The sequence below is a fragment of the Neovison vison genome, chromosome 6 (assembly GCF_020171115.1).
Source record: "Neovison vison isolate M4711 chromosome 6, ASM_NN_V1, whole genome shotgun sequence".
In the NCBI taxonomy this organism is placed as follows: domain Eukaryota; kingdom Metazoa; phylum Chordata; class Mammalia; order Carnivora; family Mustelidae; genus Neogale; species Neogale vison.
In genome coordinates, this window is record NC_058096.1 from 154,311,479 (window position 1) to 154,327,423 (window position 15,945).

The 15,945-nt window shown below is 35.0% G+C and overlaps 1 protein-coding gene across 1 annotated transcript in view; it reads left to right on the forward strand.

Moving 5' to 3' along the window:
* STT3B (STT3 oligosaccharyltransferase complex catalytic subunit B) overlaps positions 1 to 15,945 on the forward strand; it is a 96,392-nt gene that overhangs the window by 28,169 nt on the left and 52,278 nt on the right. Inside the window, exon 2 of the mRNA XM_044252617.1 lies at positions 12,819 to 12,927. Coding sequence (XP_044108552.1) covers positions 12,819 to 12,927 — 109 coding nt within the window. The remainder of the gene's footprint in view (positions 1 to 12,818; positions 12,928 to 15,945) is intronic.

The following is a 15,945-nucleotide window of genomic DNA, read 5'->3' on the forward strand; positions in this document are numbered from 1 at the left end:
AGAAATACTGTGTTTTCTCTAAAGAGAACATGTGAAATATATGTTACTGAGGAAACTCCATGATTCTTTCTGACAATTTCAGAAGTTCGTTTACTGGATCATAATCTATAAAGATCAAACATAGCAAATTTATCTTTGGTAAATTTATCTTAAGATATTTATGAGGGCAATAAAAAATTATTCTAAAGCATGAGATAGAGTAGAAAAGTAAGTATTAAACGAGAAGAGAAAAACGAACAGAGGTCAGCTTCAGGGATGGAAATTACAATATACATCTTGCGGTGCTTTGGTGAATTGTGTTTTATTTGCAATTTTGGTATTCAGATGGTCTTCCTTAGGACAGAGCCAACCTTTTATATAGTAGCACAGATTTTCTCGTTTTAATAAAGCTGATCGTGGTTAAATAATGTTCTTTAGGAAACAATGTAGAATTCTGAAGTTAGTAAAATAGGCCTTTTCTGTAAAAACAGTACCTTCTTTAAAAGACAGTGCTGGTGGGGCGCCTGGGTGGCTCAGTGGGTTACAGCCTCTGCCTTCGGCTCAGGTCATGATCCCAGGGTCCTGGGATTGAGCCCCACATCAGGCTTTCTGCTCAGCAGGGAGCCTGCTTCCTACTTTCTCTGTCTGCCTCACTGACTACTTGTGATCTCTGTCTGTCAAATAAATAAATAAAATCTTTAGAAAAACAACAACAACAACAATGTTGGGGCGCCTTTGTGGCTCAGTGGGTTAAAGCCTCTGCCTTTGGCTAAGGTCATGATCCCAGGGTTCTGGGATGGAGCCCTGCATCGCCTGCTCTGCTCAGCAGGGAGCCTGCTTCCCCCTCTCTCTCTGCCTGCCTGTCTGTCTACTTGTGATCTGTCAAATAAAGAACATCCTTAAAAATAAATAAATAAATAAAATGAAAGTGCTTTTTCTTTTTGTGTTTTTGTACTGCAGTTTTTGCTGCAATAGCTGAAGAAATAGGAAAAGTATTTTTCTCTTAGGGAAGACCTAGACTGATGCTAGGAAGGAAAGAGCCAAATTGAAATAGCTCATTATTGGACATATGTAATGGAGAAGGTGAATTTCTATTGCTTCACTTAGGGTGGAGATTGTGTTTTTAGATAGATAATTAAAGTAATATATTACAGTAAGAGTGAAAGCCAAAGGGAGCTTCAAATTAGCCACCTCTACAAAATTTTGGTGTTCTTTTTCCTTTGGAAGGAGGGAGAATGACTTATCATAGACAAGCTGTTTTATAGACTTTATTTCTGAAGTGGGCATATGAATAATTTTCTGACTTGTTAGTAACAAGATTGTTTAAAGATTTAATGAAAAATGGTGTAAAGAGTAAAGTGGGATTTTTAAATTCAATAAAGAATGAGAAACAACCATACTTGAAATTCCTATGGAATTAGAAAATACTTGGTAATGGGAAAGAGGAAGAAATTCAAAACAAATTCTTAAACTTTAAATCTCATAAGTAGTCTGTTCAGTTCAAAATATTGATGGATGGTGATAATAATGGAAACTGTCTACCTCTTGGGAGATGTTGCAGTAATGGGCAGGAGAAACAATAGAACTAACTTATCCTGTGTCTGTCTTGCATTCTTTCTTCTCATGAGAACTGAGACTTCGCTTTCGACCCAATAACTTTTTGATCCATGTGTATTATAAAAGTGAAACAGCCTGTTTAGGTCAAATAGGAATTCTTAGTTCTCTGTTTTATATCTTGTAAACAGTTTTAAAACCACGAAGGAGAAAACTGAGAGAAAAAATATTTTCCTGTCCTTTCTCATTTGTTTTTGATACATTGCATATGCAGACATTATTTTCATGTTATCAGTAGACATTGTCCCAGAGTAGTTGTTTAACGTTTATGTGGCAAGCTTGCCTATAAGGGAGGAGGAATTGGAAAAAATGAGCCTGTGTTGATAGTGGAAGAGGAAGAAGGGATTGCAAGTCTTTTAAAAAATTATGTGTGCCCGTGCTTACATATAACTTTTTAAGATGAGAAATAGACTTTGGAGGAAGTAAAGATTAGAAAATATTGCATACTAGGGCGCATAGGTGGTCCATTAAGCATCTGACCCTTGGTTTCGGCTCAGGCCATGTTTTAGGGTCCTGGGATCAAGCCCTGAGTTGGGATCAAGCCCTGGACTTGCTTAAGATTCTTTACCCCTCCCTCTCCCTCTACCTCTGCTCTTCCCCCTGCTTGTTTGCATAAAACAATTTGTTTGCTCTCAAATAAATAATAAAATCTTTTTTAAAAAAATTATAAAATTATTTTATAATTTATTATATAATTTAAAAATTATAAAAAATTTTTTTAAAAAATTATAACATTCTGAGAAGAGTATGGTTATCTGGAGACACATAGTGGTTAAATCAATTCAACCATGCATATGAAGCATAAGAAAGGTGCCAAGAAGGGAAATTTGAGGCAGAGATAGGGACCACTTGCTTTGTATCTCCTTTGTGAGAGTGAAATTTGTTGAAGGGTTTGGTAAAAGCATTTTATAGATTGTGTATGATGGTGATAAGATGATGATGATGGTTATTATCAGCCAAGCAGTACTTAATAACGTTTTCTGGCTATGATTTTCTTTTCTTTATCTAGACTTTGTGCGTGTGTGTGGGTGTGTTTCTTTTTAATTTATTCCCCCCTTTTGAAATGGCCAGTTATTCCCATCCTTAACAGTCTCACAAATACTATATGACTCCACTTACCCCTTGCTTTAAAAAGTCTCTACTCCTTCCTTCCTCTTTCTCTTCTTCCTGTTTTACTCTTCTATTTCATCCCTTTAGTTTCTTCCAAAGCTCTTGTTTCAGTCTATAATTACCTGGTTTGTGTTTGTTGCACTTAAATTCCAGGAGAGCTGTGACATTGCCTGACTTTTTTAGTGCTCTGTTCCTAGTGCCTAGCAGAAACCTGGTGTATATTGTTGCTCAAGAATTTAAAAAAAAAAAAAGGAAAGGAAAGGAAGGAAGAAAAAGAAAAATTCCATCTTTCAAAAATGAAAACCATACTAATGCCCAGTATAGAGTAGCCACCTTTCCAGGCACATGCTGTTCTAGGTAGGAGTTTGGGGGAGGTTTTGAAACACATGGCATCAAATTGAGATGTGTTACCTATCCATAGAGGACAACCCTGAGCCCTCACTTGGAGTCCATGTATCCTTATTTTTGATAGAAACTTAAGTTTAGTTAATCTGGTTTCTTATCTCCAAGCAAATTAAAAAAAAAAAATCACCGCTAGGGTGATTCAAGGCTTCTGTCTTCAGGGGACTGTGTTGAGATGTGATAATACTTGGTACAGTACTCCACCACATCACTCTCCTTTTGCCCTGTCTCCCTCCTTTCCCTCCCTCATTTGCTACTTGGATTTGTTGTTCTTTAGCACTGTCACTGATCAAAGCTGCTTTCCTCTCCTTTCTTTTCTCCTGTTTCTGATTGGTTCTTCTGTTTCTTAGATTTTATTTGTAAAGGCTGAGCTAAACTAGACTTGTGTTGTCTTAAGAAAATTAGATTTGTGGACTGAACACTTGGGAGGTGGAACATCTGTGTCTCTCATCGCCTCTGTATTTAGACTGGTAACTTGTACTTTGAATCTATTTTATAATCCTGATTTCTAGATTTCTGACAGTTTCACTATGTTTTCTAAAACGGTATCAGTCTTGTATCTGTAGGAAAAAGGTAGGAATTATTATAGCAGGCACTTACTGGAGACCATCATTTTAACACGAGTGTTATGAAAGAGCAACATCGCCTGCCCTCACCTCCCTTCCCCAGAAATGTCAAATAGCAAACTTTAGTTAAAGATTTAATTATTTGTATGCATTTATTTGGTAGATAGTTTTAGAAAAGGAACATGGTTTAGGGAAAAGAATGGCAGAACTGGCCCTTGGAAAACTTGTGTTTTACTTTCAGTGCTACCTTTAGTGCCTGTCTTTGGGCTAGAAATTGTCTTTTACTTCCTTCTTAAGAGGAGCTTTTATTTTTCTTAGCTTTTCCAGTTCAAATTCTACACATATGTTTCAAAAGCTAGTCACAGGGAGTAAGTATTAGGTGCCTTGAGTTTGGCCATAACATTAAGGATAACAATATACTGTTCTTAATTTATTCTTAGGCATTTTCCATTTATGTTAGTATTTTTGTGTGATACACTGCCATATTTTTATAGATAATTGGAAATGCTAATTAAACATACAAAACCCTTGCCCACCTCAGAGATTTCTGTTATTTCTTCTTCTTCTTCTTCCCCTCCACCCCCACTCCCCCTCAAAGGTTTCTTCTCAAAGGTAGAAAAGCTATAGGTTAATTTTAGGACTGAGGCATAATTTTTTTTTAACCTTTAATATTGAGTATAGGAGAGCCCCATGCAGGGCTGGCTCCTAGCTCAATCCCAGGATTATGACCTGAGTGGAAGGCAAGGCTTAACCCACTGAGCCACCCAGGCTCCCCTTTTCCTACATCTTTAAACCATCAGTTTGCTTATTACTGGGAACTAGTAGAATTATCAGTATGCTCCTTTCAGAAAGTAAAAATATCCATATGAAAATTATTTTGTCTCTCTTTATAAAGTCATGTTTCCATACATTATTGGAATTGAAAATTGGTTCTAGAGATTGGGTTGAGAAAATTTGGGAGAGGCATTTTTTATTTTTGCAAGAACTCATGAAAATGTTGCATAAACCTAAAAGTAGAACCATAGTGAATCTCATGTAGCTACCATCTGTACTTAATAGTTACCATTTTTGTCATACTTGTTGCAAAACGAATTATTTTATTGAAGTTAAAATACTGAAAGTTACTTGACAATATAAATAAAGGAAGAGATACATGTAAAATCCGATAGTTTTCTGAGACTATGTTAAGATAGCTTCTTTTATTTCCATTTTATTTTGGTGATTTCCAACCTTTAATACATCATTTTTCTGTCTGTTTACCTAGTTTTCCTTGGGGAGAACTAGAATTTGGATATATGAGATTGTGTGTGTGATACTTTCCATGACAAAGTTTACATATATATGTATTGTGTATATTATGTATTCAGAGACTGTATTTTATTATTGCCTTTCCCTATATCCATAGGAAACAATGAAAAGTAAGAAAATAGGGATAAAGAACTTGCTTCTGGAAGCCACATACCTGTGTTTTTTTAAATACATATATATGTATTGTATTCCTTGTGTGTATAATTATGTAAATAATTTGTCTATTTGTATGTAATTTTATTACAATTAAATATATATCTATGTGTATATATGTCAACTATATGTATATACATACAATACCAATACAATACAATTGGTATTGTATGTATATACATACAATTTCAAACAACACAGAAGTTTGAAGTGCAGTAGCTTATTCCATTTTGGAATTTCATACTGTATGTCTTAACTATTTCAATTAACTTTGTTTACTTTGAATGAAAGTAAAATTCTATTTTTCTGCTAACTGAAAAGATTGTTAGTTGTAAGGGCTGATAAATTGGATAGAACAAAATGGAACAAACTATTACTTCTTAGAACAGGGCTTTCAAAACCTGTAGTTTGCTAAGTAGTCTTTGACACATCTTTTTAACAGTCACAGGGAAGTTTATTGATTTTCAAATTTAGAGTCTGAAGGAATCAAGTGATAAATTATTAGAATTAATAAGCATTTCCAGGGTTTCTAGTTATAAAATCAATGTAAAAATATCAAGAGATTTCCTGTCAATGTCAAACAGAATTTTTAAAAATTAAGTGAAGATACCATTAAAGATAGGAATAAATCTAAGCAAAGATGTACAAGACATCTAAGGTTAGGTTGTACATTTTCTGGAGAGACCTTAAAGAAGATTTAAATGAAGGAGATAAACTATAGGTTTGAAGAGTGAGTATTGTAAAGATGTTAATTCTCCCCAACCTGCTGTGTGGAGTTAATGGACTTTCAGCCCAAACCTCACTTTTTTTTTTTTTTTTGGTCGAATTGACAGGCTTATTTTAAAATTTATATAGAAAGGCAAAAGGACAAAATAAAACCACAGTTAAGAAATGTTCTACCAGGTATCAAGAAAACAATTTAAAGCTTCAGTAATGAAGGTTACATATTATTGATGCAAGGATAGACATAAAGACCACTTTAACAAAATAGAGTCTAGAAACAGATCTGCACAATATGAACCTTTAACATACTATGGAGGTGGGATTGTAGAGCAATGGAGAAAAGATAGTTTTTGTTTTTGTTTTTTAAAGATTTTATTCATTTATTTGACAGACAGAGACCACAAGTAGGCAGAGAGGCAGGCAGAGAGAGGAAGGGAAGCAGGCTTCCTGCCAAGCAGAGAGCCCGATGCGGGGCCTCCATCCCAGGATACTGGGATCATGACCTGAGCCGAAGCTGAAGGCAGAGGCTTTAACCCACTAGGCTACCCAGGCGCCCCAAGGTAGTTGTTTTAATAAATGATGGTGAAATGATTTTTTATAAGGAGAAAATAAAAATAAAATTGAATTCCTATATCATACCATGTAAAATAACCCGTTCCAGGTCAAGTAATTTGAAACTGTAAGTTAACATAAAGAAAATAAAACAGTATCCTTATGACTTTGGGATAGGAAAAGACTTTATTTTTAACCAGGAGGAAATCACTAACCCTATAGCAGAAAGTTGGTAAATTAGGTTTATGTCAGGAATTTCTGTTCTTTTAAATACCATTGCAAGTGAAAAGAGAAGCCACAGAATGAAAGATTACAGCTTATGAAAAATTTATCCAAATCACCTAGGAAAAAAATGTGCAAAGCATTTCAACATACAGTTTACCCAAGAGGAATTTTAATGGCCAGTAAATATATGAAAAGTATTGAACCTCAGGAGTTATCATGGAAATGTCAAACATTGTTACCATTGTTGGCAATAATTAAGTTTGGTAATCCTGTGTTGGTAATATTACTCAGCAGCAAGAACTCTCGGATAGAGTGTCCTCTTTTTATTTATTTATTCCTATAGTCATAGTTAATTTAGCTGTCACACAGGGCTTAGATTAGTTGAGTGGTGTGTTGTGTAGGGAGAAGGATGAGAATGGGTCTAAAAAAATAGTGACTAACACTGAACGTGCCCTGTGAAATGAGTGTACTGCCTTTTATAGTCCTGTTGTTTCACTTCCAGGAGGTAAGAGATGAAAGCTACAAGGGCATGCAGAAGAACTTTCGTAGAGATGGGTTGGAAATTGAGTCAGAAGATGGATAGAAAAACAAATGACAATTCAGGCAGGAGAAAGTTAACTGAAAATCAAAGAGAATGTGTATGTAAGAATCCATAAGGGAGTTCTGGGAATCTTGCATACCAGGAGTAACTTGATCCTGGGGATAAAACGGGACTAAACACATTCTACTTATGTTTATGTTTATTTTTAAGTATCTTGACTAGGTTTTCAATAGAATCTTAATGAACATTCTTATTTGTTCTGACTTTTTAATTATGCCTTCAGGCTTGGGTCTCAGCAAGTATATAGTTAAATCTGTCTTTGTCTTTAATTTGGGGATACCATTTAAAATTGGCTTTAGGTACCTATCAAGATAGTTTGATTGTATCTCACCCCCACTGAAAAACATATTTATGAAATCAGTTATTCTTTTAACATTTTTGAGGCTACTGTTTGTTACATGCTGTACCAGGTGTTGGAGACGTAGTGGTATCCTAATGGGAGTATTTGTCTAGTAAGGTAAATATTAAGTGAACTAATGTGAAAATAGTTGTACCTAGCTGTGCTAGTTGTACTTGTACCTAGCAAGTGCTAGGAAGTACACTGAACCATTTCAGAACAACATCCCTAGAAATGTGCTGAAGTTTGAAGGACGAGTTATTTAAGCTAAGAAGAGGGAGATACTAGTGATCCAGGGAGAGGGAATTAACAGTCTGAAGATCCTAGGAAGGAACAAAGTGAGTATGGAGAACTGATGGGTACAGCAGTCCCCCACTTTATCTGTGATTTCACTTTCTGTGTTTTCAGTTAACTCTGGTCAACTGTAGATGATCCTCCTGTCAGAAAGTTAACAGTAGCCTAATGCTGTGTCACAGTGCCTACATCATTCACTTCACTTTATCTCCTCACATCAGTTTATCATCTCACATCATTATAAGAAGGATGAGTTCCATACAATAAGATATTTTGACAGACCACATTCATTTTACTTTTATTAGAGTATATTGTTATAATTCTGTTTTATTATTGTTAATCTCTAACTGTGCCTAATTTATAAGTTAAACTTTATCATCATAGGTATGTATATGAGAAAGTGTAGTATATATAGGAATTTGTACTCTCTGCAGTTTCAGACATTCACTGGGGGTCTTGGAGTATACCCCTCATGGATAAGGGAGGAGCTACTGTATATGAGAAGTAGGGAGATAGCAAGGTATGAAATTAGACTGTAGTGTTATATAAAAGCTAGAGTGTGTGTGGCTTTATGTTAAGAAGTAGAGATTCCTTCCCTTAAAAAAAAAATTTTTTTTAACTTATGAGGGGAAGCCTTTGAATAGTTTAGCAGAAGGTTGCAATATGATCACGTTTGTATTTTGAAAAGATGTTCTTTGTTGAGCTGTATACAGATTGGAAATTTAGGAGATAGGCAAAATGGATCTAGAGAGATGAGTTGGAGGCTACCACTATAGTCTATTTAAGATGATAACTTGAATTAGAGTTAGAGTGCTAGTGTCAGAATAGAAAGAGTGGACAGATTTTCCAGTTTGTTGGTATATAATTGTTCATAGTAGTCTCTTAGGATCTTTGTATTTTTGTGTTATCAGTTATAGTGGATAAATTTCAGAGATATTTCAGAAGTAAAATGACAACTTGATTATGATTTGTGTGTAGGACGTGAGAGGGAAGGAACTACCAAGGATGACATCTAGATTTTTGTCTTCAACTTAGATGGTAGAACACCCTGAAAGCAGAGTGTATGTATATATATGTGTGTGTGTGTGTGTGTGTGTGTGTGTGTATATGTTTGGAGGAGTCTGATCATGAATGTAGTTGGATATTAAGTTTGAGATGCCTTGGTGACATTGAAAGACAAAACCAAACCAAATAAAAAAAACTGATGTAGACAGGGAGAAAGACTGGTAAATTGTTGGGCATGCTGGTAATAATTACTGAAGAGACCCAGATGTAACTGACACCGGGGGAGAGTTAGAGTTAATGAGAGGATCTTGGGTAAAGGAGGCTACCTGTACAGAAATCAGGAAGAGGACTGGAGATGTGGGTTAAAAATCCAGAGACTTCTAATTATCCTTAGCATTCTGAAATTTATTGAGTTGTGTATGCGGTTTCTTTTTCCCAGTTAAGAGAAATGGAAAAACTTTCTGGATTAATTTTTTCGCAGTACTTTTTCCAGCTTTATTGAAATTTAATCAACAAAGTTGTATAAAATGATTTGATAGACCTACATTGTGAAATAATTACTGAAATCAATTTAATAAACACATGCATTGCCTCATGTTACTTTTGTTTAGATGAGGTTCCTGAAGATCTACTTAACAAATTTCAAGTATATAATATAGTATTATTAACTATAGTCACCAAATTGTACATTAAATCCTTAGAATTTGTTCATGTTATGACTGAAAGTTTGTACCTCTTGACCATCATCTCCCCAGTCGTCCCATTCCCACATCCCCTGGCAACCACCGTCTACTGAGTTAAACATTTCTTTTTAGTAGTCCACTTATAATTGATACCATATAGTATTTCTCTTTCTCTGTCTGGCTTTTTTTTTTTTGTAATATAATACCCTCCAGTTTGATCGATGTTGTTACAAACCAAATGACAAGATTTCTTTCTGCTTTGTGGCAGATAAGAGTCCCTTATATATATTTATATTTTTTTTCCATTCATCCATTGACAGACATTTAGGTTGTTTCCATATCTTTGCTATTATGAAGAACACTGCAGTAAACATGGGAGTGCAGATATCTCTTCCAGATACTGATTTTTTTCTTCAGGATTTATACCCAGAAATGAGGTTGCTGGTAGTTCCATTTTAATTTTTTGAGGAGCTTCCATACTGTTTTCCATAATGGACATCTCGATTTATATTCCCACCATCCCTGTACAAGGTTTCCTTTTCTCAAACCCTTGACATTTGTTACCTCTTATCTTTTTGATGATAGCCATCCTAATAGGTGTGAGGTGTATCTCATTGTGGCTTTGGTTTACATTTTCCGGGTAGATAGTGATGTCAAGCACCTTTTCATTATGTCTGTTGACCATATGTATATCTTTGGAGAAATGTCTCTTCAGCTCCATTATTAAATCAGATTTGTTTTTGATTTGAGGAAGTTTTTGTTGTTATTGAGTGGCATGGGTTCCTTATATATTTTAGAAATTAACCTCTTACTAGATATATGGTTTGCACATAAGAGACTCTTAATCTCACAAAACAAACAGGGTTGCTCAGGGGGGTAGGGAGAGAGTGGGGGAGAGTGGGGAGAGAGTGGTGGGGTTATGGACAATTGGGGAGGATATGTGCTATGGTTAGTGCTGTGAAGTGTGTAAACCTGTCAAATCACAGACCTGTATCTTCCTTCTGCACCCAATTTGTTGAGAGTTTTTGTTGTGAAAGGAGGTTGAATTTTGCCAAATGCCTTTTCTGCATTTATTGAAATGATCATGTGATTTTTTTTTTCCTTCATTTTTGTTAATAAGGTCTATCACATTGATTGCCATACATTGAACTGTTCTTGACTCCCAGGGATATATATACCTATTGATGATGCTGTATGATCATGATGTATTGAAGAGTGTGCTATTGAATTCGGTTTGCTAGTATTTTCTTCATTTTTACATGTATGTTCATCAGGGACATTGGCCTGTACTCTTGTATCCTGTCATCCCCTCATCTGACTTTGATAGGACAGATCTGGTCTCAGGAAGTGAGTTTGGAAGTGTTGTCTCTGATTTTTTGGAAGAGTTTGAGAAGGATTAGCATTAGTTATTCTTTGAATGTTTGGTAGAATTTGCCATTAAAGCCATCTTGTTGGGATTTTCTTTGGGGGAGGCTTCTGATTACTGATTCAGTCTCCTTGTTATTGGTCTGTTTAGATTTTTTATTTCTTCCTGGTTCAGTCTTGATGTAGGCTTTATGTTTTTAATTATTCATTTCTTCTAGGTTGTCCACTCTGTTGGTATATAATTGTTCATAGTAGTCTCTAATGATCCTTTGTATTTCTGTGGTATCAGTTATGATATCTCGCCTTTCATTTCTGACTGTATTTATCTGAGTCTTCTCTCTTTTAGTCTAGCCAAAGTTTTGTCAGTTTTGCCTATCTTCAAAAACACCAGTTCTTAGTTTGGTTGACCTTTCTTTTGTGTTTCTAGATTTTATTTCATTTATCGTTGCTCTGATCTTTTTATTTCCTTTCTTCTGCTAACTTTGGGCATAGTTTATTCTTTTTCTAGTTCCTTGAGGTGTAAAATTAGGTTATTTGAGATTTTTTTTTAATGTAGATGTTTATTACTCTAAACTTTCCTCTTAAATCTGCTTTTGATGCATTCTGTAAGTTTTGCTATGTTGCAATCTTACTGTGTTTCTCTCAAGACATTTTTTATTGTCCCTTTTATTTCTCCTTTGACCTGTTGATTGTTCAGGACAATATTTTCAATTTCCACACATATGTGAATTTTCCACTTTTTTTTTTTTAAATTTCTAGAGTGTTACTATGGTGGCTGGAAAAGATAGTTGATATAATTTCAGTCATCTTATATTTGTTAAGACTTGTTTTGTGACCTAACATATTTGTGGCCTAACATATTCTGGAGAAAATTCTGTGCATGCCTAAGAATAATATCTGTTCTGCCTCTGTCAGATGTAATGTTCTGTATTAATCTGTTAGAATGTTCTGTATTAATCTGAAGTGTGGTTCAAGTCCAGTATTGCCTTATCTCTCTTTGTATGTTCTATCCAGTATTGAAAGTAAGTATCGAAGTCCCCCAATATTTATTGCATTGCTGTCTGTTTCTGCTTTTGGATCTGCTACATTTGCTTAATATATTTAAGTGCTCTGATGTTGAGTGTGTATATATTTACAGTTACTACATCCTATCAGTCAGCTGTGGCTTGTCTTAGTCTCTGCAGATAGTCCTGTTTCTGCTTCCTATGGTATTCTTCCATTTGTTTTGATGCATAGCTTTCATGTTGCTTACTTTTCTCCAGTGGGTGTGCTTATTTTTGTATTTGATGAAATTTATCTAAAAATGCTGTGTGTTTCTTCTCATTTGTATTTTGTCTTCCATTGACTAAATTTCTCATTCCTGAAGGTCATATTCTTGTTTTGCATTGCTCTTATAGTTCATTTATACTTCATTTTACATATCTTATTGTTCTTGTGCTATTATAATTTCTTCTTTATTCCTATAATTTTTAGGGTTGTAGGATTGGAGGCAATCACGTCAAGTGTGCTCCTTTCATTTTGATACTGTCTTCTCTTAGTGGTTCTTAATCTTTTGAGAGTCATTGAGTTGGACTATATGGTGAATTGTGTACCCTCACCTTTTTTTTGTTCAAATGTATAACTGTGTACCACCACCTGTACTTTAAATAATGGCCAAATGTTAATTTGAGCATTATTAATTTTGTTGGCATGGCTTTTTTGAGGGGGAGGTCTTTGTTTTTGGTCTTATATAAGTTGTATAAGCCTATTCCTTGGAGAATAATGTCAATTTCTATGAAAGAAATATGTATGTAGCCTTAGAGTTAAATATAAAGATATTTACATTTATAATAGAAAGATAGGACTATTTCTTTCTAGTGTGCAGACTTTCATAACATTTCCTTTTTTCCTCTTTCCTCTAGGTTTAACTATAGATCAACGCATCATCTTGCATCTCATGGGTTCTATGAATTTTTAAATTGGTTTGATGAAAGAGCATGGTATCCACTAGGAAGAATAGTAGGTGGTACTGTAAGTATATCTGCAGTTATTTATGTTACTCATCACAGTTATGTTAATCCTAAGTTTTATAGTTATTTGAGTAAATTATTAGTTGCTAAGGTGATGGAGATTCTTGAAACCTTTGTAGAGTTAACTAATTCAATTTTCTGTGGCTGTTTAGTATTTAATATACTAAATCTCTTCTTGACACTCCCTTCTTCTCCCCCACCCCTTTCCCTGCACTTGTTTGGGTTATCTCACACTACCCTTTATTTTTGGCAAGTGGAGTCTGGGAGGAGACATTTCTTATCACAGTACATCTCAAGGTTATTTGTGGTTTTGTTTTGTTCAGTAGCAACTTCATTGAAAACAATACTTTCTGGAAGAAAGTAGACATTTAGAAGATAATTTTATTTATTTATTTTGGAGGGGGTAGACCAAAAGGGGGAGAGAGAATTTTAAGCAGGCTCCACGCCCAGTGCAGAGTCCAAAGCCTGGCTCGGTGTCACAGCCCTGAGACCGTGACCTGAGAGGAAGTCAGGAGTCAGACATTTAATTGACTTAGCCACCTGGGCACCCCCAGATAATTTTTAAATTTTAGGTTCTAAAGCTGCCCTAAGTTACTTTAGGTAATTGAGTACTGATCATAACTCATGGGGAGCTATTATATTCACAATATGACATAAGGGAAATACTTTTATGATCTGGAATGTAAGAAGAATGTTGAAGAGAAAGTACAAGATATCTTTTTTCTTTTTTTAAAGATTTTATTTATTTATTTGACAGAGAGAGATCACAAGTAGGCGGAGAGGCAGGCAGAGAGAAAGATAAGGGAAACAGGCTCCCTGCTGAGCAGAGAACCCGATCCCAGGACCCTGAGATCATGACCTGAGCTGAAGGCAGAGGCTTAACCCACTGAGCCACCCAGGAGCCCCAAGAAAGTACAAGATCTCTTTGGGGAAATGTGTGTTTAGTCTTATTTTTTTCTTGATACTTTGTCAAAGGTTTATCATTTTTATTAGATCTCTAAACCAAAGAAACTGACTTTATTGATTATCTTTATTATGTGTTTGTCTTTTATTATATTAATTTCAATTTATTTCCTTCCTTCCATTTTCTTGAGTTTATTTTGATGTTTTTCTGACTTCTTAATATAGTATGCTCAATAACTGTTCTTTGTTATTAATCTATTTATTTTAAAGCTATAAATTTCCCACTAATCCCTATTTTAGCTACATTCATAATGCCTAAGTTTTGATATATAATACTTTTTTTTATAAGATTTTTATTTATTTATTTGACAGAGATCATAAGTAGGCAGAGAGGCAGGCAGAGAGAGGTGGAAGCAGGCTCCCCGCTGAGCGGAGAGAGCCCGATGTGGTTTGAACCCAGGACCCTGGGATCATGACCTGAGCTGAAGGCAGAGGCTTTAACCCACTGAGCCACCCAAGCGCCTCCCTATCCTAGTACTTTTATTTTCATTCAAATTGAAATTTATTTCAATTTCCATTATCATTCCTGCTGCTTCATGGATTATTTAGAATTGTGTTTAACTTTTAAACATAGGAGGACTTCCTAGTTCTCTTTTTTTGCTTTATACTTATGGTTAGAGAACAAATTCTGTAGTTTCAGTCCTTTGAAATTTATTGAGACTTGGCTTGAATTTGAAATTTATTGAGACTTGATTGGGGTGTAGCATATAGCCACATTTTATAAATGTTCCCTCTCTGGAAAGAATATGTTCTCCATGATAGTAAAATGTTGTTTCTAATCTGGGGGCATTTTCTTATCCTTGATGTAAACAAAGATACAGAAACAAGGGGAGAGGAGTCATGGTCTCCAGGGCAAATTAGAAAGGTATTGAGTGATAAGAGACGTTGTGGTAGATAGCTATTATCTGCACTTCATTGTGCTCACCTTGTTATGTACCTGATTGTAATATTTGATGACTATAATTTATTTCTGGTGTTTATAACTTTTTATTTTGAATTCTTCCTTACTGGGGGTTTGTTTTCTTTCTCATTTGCTTTCACTATAGCCCATAGGGGTTTCACTGGTTCTTGGACAGTTTTCAGAGGTTATTATTTCTTAGCTTGAAGTTTCTCACACCTGAAGTTGTTATAAATGTGGAGCCCATATTCACAAATGTATTGAATGAGTTTTTCTCATTTTGTTTCTATTCAAAGCTTTGGAAGTAAGGCATAAAGTTTCTTACTACTTTCCTTGTGGATGGTTATAATCTGTCTAATTTCATAAACAGGCCCTGGATTTGTGCTGGGAATTAGGCATTTTCTCTGATCCCTGTATTGAACAGTAACCCTACCAACCTCCAGTCCCTAAGGTGTGTATCCGGCCTGGAGTGGTTAAGTGACATAAAAAGTATGTGAAATAGTGTTAAGTAGGAAAGAGAAAAAGCAAGGAAAAGGTCTAAAGACCACAGGGAGTTTGTAGTCTTAAATAGTATAGCTGGGAAAGGAAATTTATAACTTTTTTTTGTAGTTCTGTGAAGGAGAAAGGAAAGAATCTTTTAGGATTTAGATAAGGATGGAAATCTAATTACACATTTTAATCACCTGCAAATAGCTCAAAACTAATATCCTACTTGTTTTTCTCTGAATCCTCCTAATGTTTCTTCTTCCTCTTTTAGGATGAGGGTAAGGAGTGTAACTGTTAACTGGCCTCTTCTAGTTTATTATTATTCTCTTCCATCCTTAAGTACCTTCAGTGGTATAAAAATGTTCAACCTTCCAAGAGGCCCAAAATATTTCTTTGAATTCATCAGCTGACTAGGTTTTTCTTCCTAGCTAGAGTTGTTTACATCCCAAATCTTGGCTTTGAAAAGAGGGAAGATACATATGTAATATTGCACATACTTTTCTTATCTTTTTTTTTTTCCTCATTCCCTTACATATATAAAAGTGTGGGCAAAAAATGTTAAAACCCCAAACTTAAGAACAAGTTAGACTAAGATCCTGTTTTATAGTGACAAAAGAGTTCGTAGAATTAACAAGAAACTTACCTACAGTTTTCCATTTCTAAACATTTTCA